Source organism: Falco biarmicus, chromosome 3 (genome assembly GCF_023638135.1).
Source record: "Falco biarmicus isolate bFalBia1 chromosome 3, bFalBia1.pri, whole genome shotgun sequence".
Lineage (NCBI taxonomy): Eukaryota > Metazoa > Chordata > Aves > Falconiformes > Falconidae > Falco > Falco biarmicus.
This window is the reverse complement of record NC_079290.1, coordinates 58228820-58241721: the sequence shown is the minus strand read 5'-3', so window position 1 is coordinate 58241721 and position 12902 is coordinate 58228820. Positions and strand designations below refer to the sequence as shown.

General features: G+C 39.9%; 1 protein-coding gene across 10 annotated transcripts in view; it reads left to right on the top strand.

Annotated features, from left to right (window-relative positions):
* Positions 1-12902, top strand: part of METTL4 (methyltransferase 4, N6-adenosine) — a 37762-nt gene that overhangs the window by 13838 nt on the left and 11022 nt on the right. For 3 of the 10 annotated variants that reach the window (XM_056330057.1, XM_056330056.1, XM_056330055.1), the window contains one exon: positions 2492-3772. The exons of 3 other annotated variants lie outside the window; for them this stretch is intronic. In XM_056330057.1, coding sequence (XP_056186032.1) covers positions 2492-2637 — 146 coding nt within the window. In that variant the 3' untranslated portion in view covers positions 2638-3772. Of the gene's footprint in view, positions 1-272; positions 434-2491; positions 3773-12902 lie in introns of those variants that run through there. 4 more of the 10 variants (XR_008820510.1, XR_008820511.1, XM_056330058.1 and 1 more) reach the window with 4 other exon arrangements.

Below are 12902 nucleotides of genomic sequence, written 5' to 3'. Positions count from 1 at the left end.
CATGAAATCCTAACAAAGAAGCTATAATTTCTAACTTGAACATTGACTTTCTGATTTTAAGGAAACCAGTGTAATGAGATTTCATGCCAACAAAACACAGCCACATTATTGCCCTCTTGATATGGTAATTTCCATTGCAGTGCAAGTTACTGCCTGATGTGATTATGTAAATACCTGTAACCTAGCAAGAAAAATTATGTTATGATGTGATCTTGAATTAGATGTAATCTGTCTCTGTGTTTTAAAAAAAACCCTCTGACTTTAAAATAAAGATCCTCTGTCTGGCAGCAGGAGAGAGGGAGATTCCCGAGACCTCCTTTTTAAGTTCTTCAACCAAATTGATTGAAAGATTGGCACAAGCTTCCTGCTTCTGATGAACTGATGTGGTTTTTGGCTATCTCTTTTTTGCTTTCTGGTGATGCAGTCTTTTGAGGTTGGTTGAATCTCCTATGTGTGCTTTTAAAATCGGTTCTTTTAGGCATGGAAGTTTTTCGTGCTTAGTAAAACCACTTTTGATTGGACTTAGTGCTGTAATGATAATTTTAATCGATACTTTTTAAGAAAAAATGTCAACATTAGCAATGTGCTTTTAATGAAATTTTGTCACCTAAATAATTGCTTCCTTTATTTGGAAGCCTATGTAAAGCATAAAATGGTTCATTCTTGTTTTCACGTAGAAGTTGGGGGAAGGTCATATGAAGTCTGACTCTGCAGTAAGCTCTGCATGCTCTTTTGCCCATTAGGGTCAAAAAGATACCCTACAGGTGGCAGGGTCTGCTCCCAGAGAGCTTATTGAAAGCTTTGGAGCTTTGCTTTGCACAGTCTCTCTTCTGTGGAAAAAGTGCAGCCTCCTACAACATGGGTTTTCTTAGATGATCAGCAAATAGATTTTTGGAAGACCTTTGTTAGTCATAGAATCATAGAATGGTTTGGCTTGGAAGGGACCTTCAAATATCATCTAGTGCAACCCCCCTGCAATGAGCAGAGACTTCTTCAACTTGGTCAGGTTGCTCAGAGCCCCGTCCAGGCTGACCTTGAACATTATCAGAGGTGAGGCATCTACCACCTCCCTGGGCAACCTCTTCAGTGCCTCACCACCCTCATTGTAAAGAATTTCTTCCTTATATGTAGTCTAAATCTACCCTTTTGTAGTTTAAAATGGTTACCTCTTGCCCTGTTGTAACATGTTAGTAAGAAGTCTGTTCCAGTCTTTCTTACAAGCCCCCTTTAGGTACTGAAAGGCCACAGTAAGGTCTCCCCAGAGCTGCCTTTTCTCCAGGTTGAACAACCCCAACCCCCTCAGCCTGTCCTCATAGAAGAGGTTTTCCAGCACTCTGATCATTGGCAGCAAATTGTGCACCTTACTTAAATAGCGCATGGAAAAAGAACAATAAATTTTGCCACATTTTTTTAGTACGGTGGCTTTGCAAAATTGTATAAAAGCAGTTACTCATAAGTGATGTCTAAATAGATAAACTGACGCCAAACAGCAGTGTTCAATGCAGCAAGTTTTCTGTTGATGTACGTTTTCCTCTAAACCTCCCAGAGTCTTCTCTGCAAATGTTAGATTTGTTTAAACGTTTTAGCTTGCCTCTAAAAGAAGCAGGTTTTTAGAATAAAATTCCTGCTGGTAGCAGTATTTTTTAGATTAAAAGCTGCCTTGGTGGTAACCCATCTGAGACATTAATTTGACATTTGTTAAAGAGTGGGGGAAGGAGAATAGATGTATATGCCGTGCCAAAATACAAGAAAGTCTGGAAACACCTATTACAAAATATTTATGAAAAAGTTTTGAATGGATTGAAGCTTCGGACGAGGTGGCCATGTAGGTAGGAAATGCATCTGGGGTTGTTTAACACTACTAGAAAGTGAAGTGGATGATCATCTTTCTGCAACAGGAGCAATCCATGACAGGATGATCTGGGGTCTCACACAGGGGATCTGTGACTGGCAAATTTGATGTAAAAAGTCAGAACTTGGATTGCATCAAGAAATGCTTTTACCCCTTTAAGATGAAGAGGAAAAGAGTATGGTCTTAATTAAGGAAAGGTTTTTATTTATTTTTAGGAATGTTGCCTCTGTGTTATAGGAGCAAAGTGACTCTTTAGGAGGTATTTGGTTGATATTAGTGAAATATTCAGACCTCATTGATGTGGAGGCTGAAATAAATCCTCATTCCCTTTTTCTAAATGAAAACCAATAAATCAAGGCTATTGAAAGCCTCAACAGTATTGTTCAGAATCTCAAGGGCACTTATTTTAAATGACTTTCTCACTATAAATAGTCCAGCTGTTTGATGAAACCCCTGAAATTAATTTGCTGTCTTTCCCTTTTTTAATGAAACATTTTGTTTTTTCATCCACTAGCAGCACTGGGGAGGCTTTATTTGTTTACTGGTGTTGCTTGTACCTTTGTTGCTGACCTTTTTTTTTTTTTTTTTTTTTTCTTCCCCCCCCCCTCTCGGCACCCCCCCCCCCCACCCTTACCACAGCAGTTCTAGCAGAGTTCGTCAAGCCAGATGTGGAATGCTTGGAGCTGTTTGCTCGGAACCTACAGCCTGGCTGGACCAGCTGGGGAAACGAGGTTTTGAAGTTCCAGCACACTGATTATTTCACTCTTCTGCAGAATGAAAACTAAGTTGAGTCTTGTGGAATTTCAGAATTAAACTACACCTTCCCAGGAGGCTCACAAACTTGTCTTTATTACTGATGGTGCACTCAGAAGGTAACGGAAGTAAAACCAATTGCACATCAGTTAAAATTCTTGAAGTGACAGGATATCTGTTTAATGGTATCTCCATTTGTACAGGCTGATCCTTTGTTTTGATGATCTTGAGATACATAGATAGTGATGTTAGAGTGTAAGTCCACCCCCGTTTGGTTTGTTTTTTTCAAACCACAAGAAAAGAAAGCTGTTTTAAAGTATTCTCACTGCAGCTATCAGATCTGAGCATCATAAGTGGTACAGTGTTGCTCTTGTATTATTTTAAAAGAATGATAATGTATTTGTAAAGAGTGGCAATGGAAGTAAACAGTTCTGAATTACTCATTTCCTTAAGGAAGATTGGGTTTTGCAAAACCTTGGATTTTGAGCTAAAATAACAGTGAAGGCAGTGTATCCTACCTGTTTGTATCTGTCTACGTCAGGAAATAAAAAGCAGTGCTTGTGTTAATTGACAAATGCATTGTTCATTGACCACATTCTATGTAAAATTATACTTTTAAAATACTTGGTAATTCCATCTTTCTCTATATGGTATTCTTTGAATACTTTGTAAATATCTGTCTCACCATCTTATGAATTCTATATATGAAGTTGTTATATTTGACTGAAATTTTATCAGATAAGTATTGTAGAAATTCCCTTAAGTTCCTGGAACATGAAAAAGTTGTGTTGGTGAGCTGTATTTTTCAGGTAGCGTTAAAATTCTCTGGGGTTTTGTTTGTTTTTAAGAATGATACAATTTGTGTGTCCTTTGCTGTCTTTAGATTTGCTTTGAAAAATAAAAACCAGGAGGCTTAATGAAGCCTCTGCCACTTATTTGAGGCAGTAGAGGCAGAGCTGCTGGACAAGCTGATTTGCCTGATGGCAAGCTCCTGAGCTCTTGCTGTTCATAATGGAGAACAAAATACATAACTTCCTTACATTCATTTCCCTTTTGTAGTCTGTTCTGAGCTGTGAAGGTTTTTAAATGAAACTTTAAATGTTAGCAGTTTATTTTTTTAAATAATTTTGTAATAAAAAATAAAAACTTGCCAGTGTCCTATTTGCAGACCTAGTTTCTATATGACTGTTTAATTTCATGTTTTGCTTATCGGAGCAGTGGAGTTAACAGAAGGGGGAAGATGGTTTTTGCTTACCCCTCTTGCCCCCAACATACACTTAAAATAAGTAAATAATGTAACAGTGAAAGCAGTTACCAGGCAAAACACTTCTTGCTGTGTGATTTCATTTAGCCTACATTTTAAACTCTGTATGTAATCAACCTTACCTACAACTATAAGGGGATAAGAAGTTTCTTTATTTGCTTTCAGTTTTACAAGACATTCCCTACCTGGAGCTTCTCAGTTCCCAGGCAGAATACCATTGCCCTTCCAGGATGGTCTCATCCAGGGCCAAATCAGTGTATGAGACTTAAATATGGAATAAATCATAACTGGTGCACCTATCTTGTTTTCCTTTGTACTCTGTAAAACAGCAAGAACTGATGATATAGTCTGTTCCACATCCAGTACTATGAGTGGCTCTAGGTTATCCTTTAATTGCAAATAAAGGAAGGTGTTGAACACAGAGATCAGGAAACCACCTTTCTCCTCCCTTGAGCTGGGCAGCAGAACCCTTCTAAGGGAATGACCCTTGAGCTGTTTAAGAATTGATGACTTAATCTGTCTTTTCTGTGGAGTCTCTTTGCAAGGTGTGGCCTTCTAGCCCTGCCTGTCTTCTGAGCTACTGCGCTCAGAAGCTGAGCAGCTAATTCCAGCACCTGGGAATCCAGCCTCCTGACTATGGTTTGTATGTGGAGGGCATGTGCAGGCAGGCTGTAAACTTCTCAGATTGGAAATCAAAAGTTGGAGATTGGAGTCTAAATAATACCTGATCCTGTCATAAACAGTTACAAAACATTGCCTTGGATAGCGGTTTGCTCTCCTACTTTTCCAGTACTCTGGCTATGAAGAAAACCTTGAGAGTATGACATAAGTGATGTTCTTTATCTGCAGCCACCCTGGAACTATTGGGTTTTCTTAGGAGGAGGTTTAGTATCTCAGTTTGTGGCTAACTCAGAAATCTCATAGTATTAGCAGTTGGTAAGAGTCATCTTTTAAACATAATTATTGGCCCGTTATGCTTAATTCATAATTTGAATAGCCTTTTACACATTTCTCGCTGTCCGAAATCCCAGCTGTCCCCAACCAGCCATCAGATCTTTCAGTGTGAGTCAGATGATTCCTCTGAGGCAGAATCTGAAGCATACTGAAAAATCAGTGACGAGTGAAGCCAGCTGATATAAAAGGACAATTTAAGATCCACTTCCTTTTTATAAAAGAAAGTATCTATATCAATTGTTCTGTATTAGTTTTGTGGTGGAATGATGCCCTCTGTTGTGTCAAGCCTCAGATAAAGAAAATTGTTCTGCTCTGAAGAGTTTATGGACTTGCTAAGAAAGGGAAGAACAAAGGAGAAGGTAAGGATGGAGGAACAGTAATGAGATGTTGAGGTGAATAGAGTAAGCAGCAGTCTAGGATACGTGCATCTTCAGTGTTCATAAGAAAGGTAGGTTGTTTCCCCCCCATTTTTCAAGAGATTTTCTGCTTTTCTATTTTGTTATGTTAAAATTCACGTATTCTAAGGAAGAATAGGTGAAATATATATTTTATTAACAACATTGACAAAAGTTTTTTTCAGTTTTAAATTATTTTTGTGGGAGTTTGGTGAAGTAAGAACTGTGTGCGAAAAATTTTTGAGAATACTTTATTTGGTACATCTGCTGTTATTTTAGCAGGACAGTGATAAAAATTATTTGTCTAGGTGTTTTCCGTTACTTAAGCATTTCAGACTTATGTCTCATTGCAAAAAAAATCAGTTCATAAAGCAGTAAGAAGTAATTTTAAGCTGCTCCTATATGTAGAGTACATCAAGTGTCATAATCATACTTACTTTTATGAAGCTTCAGGTTTGACTATGATTTTGAAATGTCAAATTAGCATATGACCTTTAGTTGTATTTTTAAACTTCTATAAAGTAAAAAGAATTATACCAGTAAGATATGTTTTTGGAATAGTGATAGCTAGGCGTGAACTCCTGTGGAAACATCCTGTGGAAAATCCTTTTGCAAGATTAAACATTATTTAAAAAGTGAAGTGAGCATCTCTTGCCTCTTTATAGGATTCATTTCAGGTAGGTGTCAGCAGCAGCAAAGATTTGACTTTGAAAATCCATTTCCAAACTACATAAACAACTGTAAAATTACAGGAGAAAAACGCTATTATGCCTTGAGAATTATGGTCATTAGCCTCAATGTACCATTTAAGACTTACCTATGGCTTATTTTGAGTTGTACATAATAGTAAAGGAATGGAAAATGGCTAATAGCCAAGGGACGAGGTGATGAGGTTTGTTCAAGTTGCTGAAAGAACTCTTGTGGTGTCCCAGCTGGCAGGTGTTTTCATAAAATGAGAATAGTTTGGGTTGGAAGGGACCTTAAAAGGTCGTTCAGTGCAACCCTCCCTGCAATGAGCAGGGCCATCTTCAACTTGATCAGGTTGCTCAGAGCCCCATCCAGCCTGACCTTGAATGTTCCCAGATATGGGGCATCTACCACCTCCCTGGGTAATGTCTTCCAGTGTTTCACCACCCTTTGTTGCATTAACAAAGCTTGAGCCTGCAGTTATTAAACACTTAAACCCCACCATGCTGGGAGGGGTGAGTGGAGATTTTGGTTGTCAGAAGCAACTTGGCATGGACCAGTCTAGAGACTTTTGGGAGGGGATGCTCCTGCAAGACGGTGTTCCTAAACTGGGTCTTACAGGATGTTCCCAAGGGGAGAAGTGAGCCTCATACAGAACAGTACGATAGAAATGATCTCACCCAGAAAGCTGTTTCTGTGGTTCAGCCACAAGTGCGCTTTGCTGCTGGAGAAGGCATCTTGGGTACTCCAAACTAAATGGTGATCACCTGAGAAGAGCACAGGTACAATCTTGTTTGTGGCCCGCTGTCAGATGTGGGAGGGCATGGCTACAGATGCCAAGAGTATGGCCTGGTTTGAGAGAAAGCGTTTTTAAGGCTGTGATCGGGCAGCGCTGGAGGGGTGACTGCTCTGCCAGTATTTTGTAGAGAGAATTGCGTGTGTGTGTGCATATTTGTGTGTGCATGCAAAGCTGGTCTGTTGGAGTAGTGTGAGTCAGGGGTATACTGTCCTTTGAATAACAAGCAGAGTTATGCATTGCTAGAAATCTAATACCTTTGCATTTTTACTTGTCTGTGCCCTATGTTACTATTTTGTGGGGGAACAATATTTTTTGTTTGTTTAGAGATGCCCTGATAACACACATGGTTAAAAGCTTGCCTGGGGACTACATGACGGTTATATTTTTGCTTGATGTTTTCCTGAAGGCCTAACATTGACACTGATAAGTGAACAGCAGAGCAGCTGTCAAGGTGGGTTCCCATGGCCCTGGCCATGTCTTGACAGTGCCAGAAGCACACAGACGGTTGGGCAGGTGGGTGGTTTCACTTGTCCTATGGCAGCTGCAGTTCAGCTTAGCATCACTAAAATGCCATCAAAGCAGCTCTGACTTGGCTGGGTCACCTTGCTGGGCCTAGCTATAAGGATTTTCATTGCTGGCATAAAGGAGGTGAGGCTATGACCTCATCAGGTTTTTCTTTGGGTGGATTGTAAATTTTATGGAAAAAAAAAATTGTTTTAGCTTGCAAACGTTTTTTATTAAACTTGTTGAACTCCACTGGTGTGCTGCAGAGCCTGGGCTTTTAGCTTTGAATGTGAGCCTGCCACATGGGCTGTCCTGGGATTAAGGAGTTATGGCCCTGCTCCATGGGGCTGAGACCCAAAATGCTCACAGTTTCCAGGCATCCTCTTGGAAGCGCTCTGGCTGCCAAACCGCAGGTGGTCCCCCTCAGAGGTCCTCCCTTCCGGCTTTTTAGGTTTTCAGCTCCCTCTCGGTTCTATGGGAAGAAGGGCTGGGAGACACAGTTGACACTGTGGTCTTGGCACTGGAATCCCTGTGGGTTTTTTCTTAAGAAATGTTGCGTTTTTAATCTTTTCCTTGTGATGAGAAAATCTGAAATTTATATTACTTATTTCAGCATATTTACATATTTCAGTTAGTAGTTTGCCATTTACTTATGACAAAATAAGTTTGACTTTCCATAAGCTCTGGTTATTGCTGTGTAGTTCTGCTTCCTTTCTCCTTTGCTGTCTTCTGTTTCTCAACTGATTTGCTTCGAACAAACATCCATTTACACATCAGTAACTTTATTTTGTTACATCAGTCTCATTAGTGTTATTGGAATCGCCTTAGATTTCATGTAACTGTTGGGAAGGCTTGGCCATAAGATTGTGTGGTTTAGGAAAACCCAATTTGAATTGATCTGTTACCTGTTCACACTAAGAACTGTATGTAACTGAGTGTAGCATGGGGTTGGAAACAAGTAGGTGGAGGTGAGAGAAGAAAGAGGGGCTGCTTAGTAAACACAAGCAACAGCATCATTGATTATGCAGCAAGAGCCATCTTGAGACATCTGAAGTACCACGTGGCCACACTCTTGGAGTTTAGGATTTGAAATTGTAGCAATAGTGAAATTAGCGGCTGTCACAGGGACATAAAGGTGTGCAAACCACGTGAGAGAGATCTGTGATTTCTCTGTTAATCATTGTGTCGCCTAATTCGTAGGTATGAAGATAGAAATGAATCAGCAGTAGGTAAGATAAACAGAACAACAGTACCATAGCAGGATTGTTTTCAACAATTGGAATTTTATTTACCAGTTTTCTGGTGCTACCTGTTTGATAACAAAAGAACAAAATGAGGCCTTATTTGGTGACACTAATGGAAATGATAGCCCTGCCTCTGAATACAGATGACTTTTTTCAGCCCAGCTAGGGAGATCATATTCATGATTAACATACTATTAATAAAATGCTATGAAGGCAAATATTTGAGTAAGATTTTTCCCTGACATTCAATACACAGTGCTATGTCTTCTTTTTTCCCCTGTCAGTAAGTAAATTGTCTTAAAATAAAACAGTGTATTGCTTATCACTAGTTGGAATATTGGGCATCCTTATCCAGTTTTCCTTTTCTTTTGTAAAAACCAAAAATTTTCTGCTGAGGGAAAGGGAGGTCAGTCATTCTCGGTTTATCTGTAACATTGCCTCTATTTGCCTCAGATTAAACCTTGTGAAGCTGACAGTCCCGTAAGCATCTGGAACTGGTAGGATATTCCTCACCTTGGCCTGTCTTAGACCTCCTCTTTTTTCCATTCTCTTTCCTTCCTTAAACAGCATTTCTGTTAATGTGTGAGAAAATGAGGGACTGTAGAGAGGAAATATTGCAGTGGAATAATGGGAAGAGAACTGTACACTTCCATAGTCTAGTCCACAGCTAGTGCCACTGCAATACTCACGACTCTCTAAGCCACCGTTGTGGACTAGCTCATACATACGTTTGAGACTTTACAATCTGTAATGATCCATCTCTTAGCCTTTTTGGAGATGGTGTCATTTTTCAATACAGAAGCGTGAGTGTAGTTCCACTGGCCAGCATCTTTAGCACAGTGGACATTGCATGGTGCTGGTTACAGGTCAATTGCAGAAAGTACAAAAATGTGCATTTAATTTCTGACCTTGTTTTGTCTATTATGTTTTCCTTTTTAAAAAACTATTTTGCTTAAAGGAGGACCCAGGTAAACAATTGTGTTATTCGTACAAATTGCAAGATGAGGGTCAAAATGTGAAAAATGTCATTGTTTTCTCATCTGCCTAAAGGACTGTAGCGGTTTAACCCCAGCTGACAGCTGAGCACCACACAGCCGCTTGCTCGCTACCCCCCCCGCAGTGGGCTGGGGAGACAAGCAGAAACACCATGGATACTTCAAGATGTACCTGCTCTGGTGTGGACATACCCATGGCCACAGATGCTTCGGAGTCTCCTGCTCCCACGTGGACTCAACCGCAGGTCACAGTCCCTTCAACTCGAGCTCACACTGGAGTTCCAGCCTGTCCAGTACAGAAGCCCAGAAACAGCAGCGATGCCCTGGCCACCTGCCAGCCCCAGCGCATCGCCATGGCTGCTATCGAAATGTTCCCAGACACAGCACAAGATGAGAACCAGTACTGCCGTATGGCAAGCAGTGAAAGCAAAAAGCAGCCACTAGCAACCACTAGACTAATAGACACTAAGGCAAACAAGCCCCATGGCAAGCACAGAAGCCTGCCGATTAATAGCTAAACAGCAATAACAGCTATAAATCTGAACTAGCACATTCCAAACAAACCTATCATTATCTTGAACTCTTTGAGCCCCATGTTGGGTGCCAAAAAGGACCGTTGTGGTTTAACCCCAGCTGGCAGCTGAGCCCCACACAGCTGCTCACTCATCTTCCCCCTGTGGAATGGGGGAGAGAATGCAAAGAGTAAAAGTGAGAAAACTCATGGGTTGAGGTACAGACAGTTTAATAAGTAAAGCAAAAGCCACACACACAAGCAAAGCAAAACAAGGAATTTGTTCACCACTTCCCATTGGTGTTCAGCCATCTCCAGGAGAGCAGGGCTCCATCACATGTAACTGTTACTTGGGAAGACAACATCACTCTGAACACCTCCCTTCTTCTTCCCCCAGCTCTATACACTGAGCATGACGTCATATGGCATGGAATATCCCTTTGGTCAGTTGGGTTTGGCTGTCCCAGCTCTGTCCCCTCCCAACTCCTTATGCCCCTGCCCCAGGCTGCTCGCTGGTGGGGTGGGGTGAGAGGCAGAGAAGACCTTGGTTCCGTGTAAGCACTGCTCAGCAGTAAGTAAAACATCTCTCTGATACCAACACTGTTTCCAGCACAAATGCAAACCATAGCCCCATACTAGCCACCATGAAAACAATTAGCTCTACCCCAGCCAAGCCCAGCACAATGAGGCAGAAATTATTATATACGTCAGTAACTGAAATAATTGCTAACAATTAATAGGCTAAAAATACCAAGCAATGTGGATCATGATTTTACAGGATCATTAACTGAAGTTTGTAGCTAAATTTTACTGTTTTGTTTAATAGTACTTGTGACAGTTATACACTATTAATTCAGGAGACAGCTTATTGAAAATATTTTTATGACACTGTTACTGCACTCAAACTTTTCAATGTGTGGTTTTAACTATGTGACCTTTGTATCTTTCATTACTCTGTGCACTCCAAAACTTAGGCTGAGTTCAGAAAATATGTGTCTTTTCCTAAGGTTCATGGTTCACCTGTCAGTTCACATAACTTCAAAGAGACAGTTCTGACATAGATATACTTTTTCCCACATTAAAGTGACCCAGTCAAAACTCTCATCTAAAATTTTATAAGGCCTGCAGCCTAGCTCATTAAAAAACAACAAAAAAAAAACCAAAAAAAAAAAAACCCAACACAACAAGAGGGTTTAGATTGCAAAGAACTATTTCTGATCAACTAATGGGCAGGAAAAGTTATAAGGATTTCTAAATTTCTAATAAGGTCAAGGAAGTGCAGAACATAAGAGCAATTTGAATAATGTTATAATTTTCACCGTGTGATGCAACTCACACATATAATTCTTTGGTCCTGTGATCTTCAAGGTTAATTGTGATAACCCTCAACTAAAAAATGCAACAGGAATCAACAATGTTAACATTCCTCCTAAAATTACAGGAGGAGACTTTCTGGTTTTCTAGTGCTGAAAAGCCTCTTTTACAGAGACTGGGAACTGTCTTGCACGACAATTTCACAATTTCATTTTGTTGATACAATCATAGCTTTGTATAGCCATTTACATAATGACATTATAGGTCTGTAAAAGAAACAGGACTGCATTATTCCATAACAAAGTTACTGAGGTTTTGGTATTATAATAATACTAAGACTTTGTTTTTACATAGGATTTTAATGAGAATGCTTTTTAAAGGAAATGATTTAACCATTATCACATTGCTTTTTTTGAGGTCTTAAGGCGACCTCAAAAGCCTAGGCTTTTTGCAGGCTGTCTGCTGGCAATAGCTGGCAATTTCACTCCAAATCACTAGGGGGAATGAACTATTATTTTAAATTAGTGGCTTGTCTATTCTTGTCCTCTGCATACAGGTGTGAGAAGGTGAAGCACAATAAAATTGCATATGTCTTTGTCACACGTGTTTCTTTACAGGAGGATTTGATTATTGTACTAAGCTGTGTGTGCAAAAGAAGAAGATATCCCACAGATTTGGAGAGGAATGATGGGCAGTCAGTAGTGACCAGACAGTGGGATTGGTCCTCTCTGTGGGGTATGCACTTCCTTGTAGTTGATCTCTCCATAGTGGCGAGTACTCTGCTTGGAAAGGTTGCGTCAATAACAGGGGATTCACTTAAAATGAAGGTGTTGCCTCTGAGTTGTTAAGTCATAAGTCTTTACCGGAAATCTAAATTAGCACTCTGAGTTTTCCAGATCTGAATGTTATGCAAAACCTCTTTGTTGACAGTAGTAGCAAAACCAAGTAAAAATAAATCCAGATGCGCCGGTAGAGTTAAGACTCCCTTTGCAGCCCAGAGATGTGAGACTATATCTGTTGTCTTCATCATTTTTTACTGTCTAGCCATTTATGAAATGCTTACCCAGTGAAGATGTAATAGTTTTAATTTAAAATCTTGGTACTAGATATTTAGTCTGAGACCAGCTGTGACACTTAAGTATTTCCTGCTTTGATGAACCAGATGATGAAATAATCTAATTAGTCTCCTCATGAGAAGCAGTCAGAAGTATGATAGCTTTCCTATTTAAGAATCAATAAAATGGCAAGATGGTAAAATCTGTCAGGGCATCTGTAACATGAATGTTTTATTATGAAAAGATGGAAGCTTCATACAGATCTGATTACAGAACATGGCTTATCTTCCTTTGCAATAGCCAGAGATTAGCAAACAGTCCTTATCCTTTTACATACTCCATGTATTTGTGTGTGTGAGAGAGAAGGGAGTATTTTACAGATACAAGTCCTTAGTTTTCTTTCTCCCAGTGGGTACTGTAGATGATTACTTCATTTTTGCAAGACCTGTATTCTTCCTCATCTTTCTGTATAGCAGTTATTGGAGGTACATGTGTTGATCCTCAGCTCGTATGCACTTGGGAAGTTACACTGAAGTTGGTGAAATTGTGCTAGTTTACACCAGCAAAGCCATAGC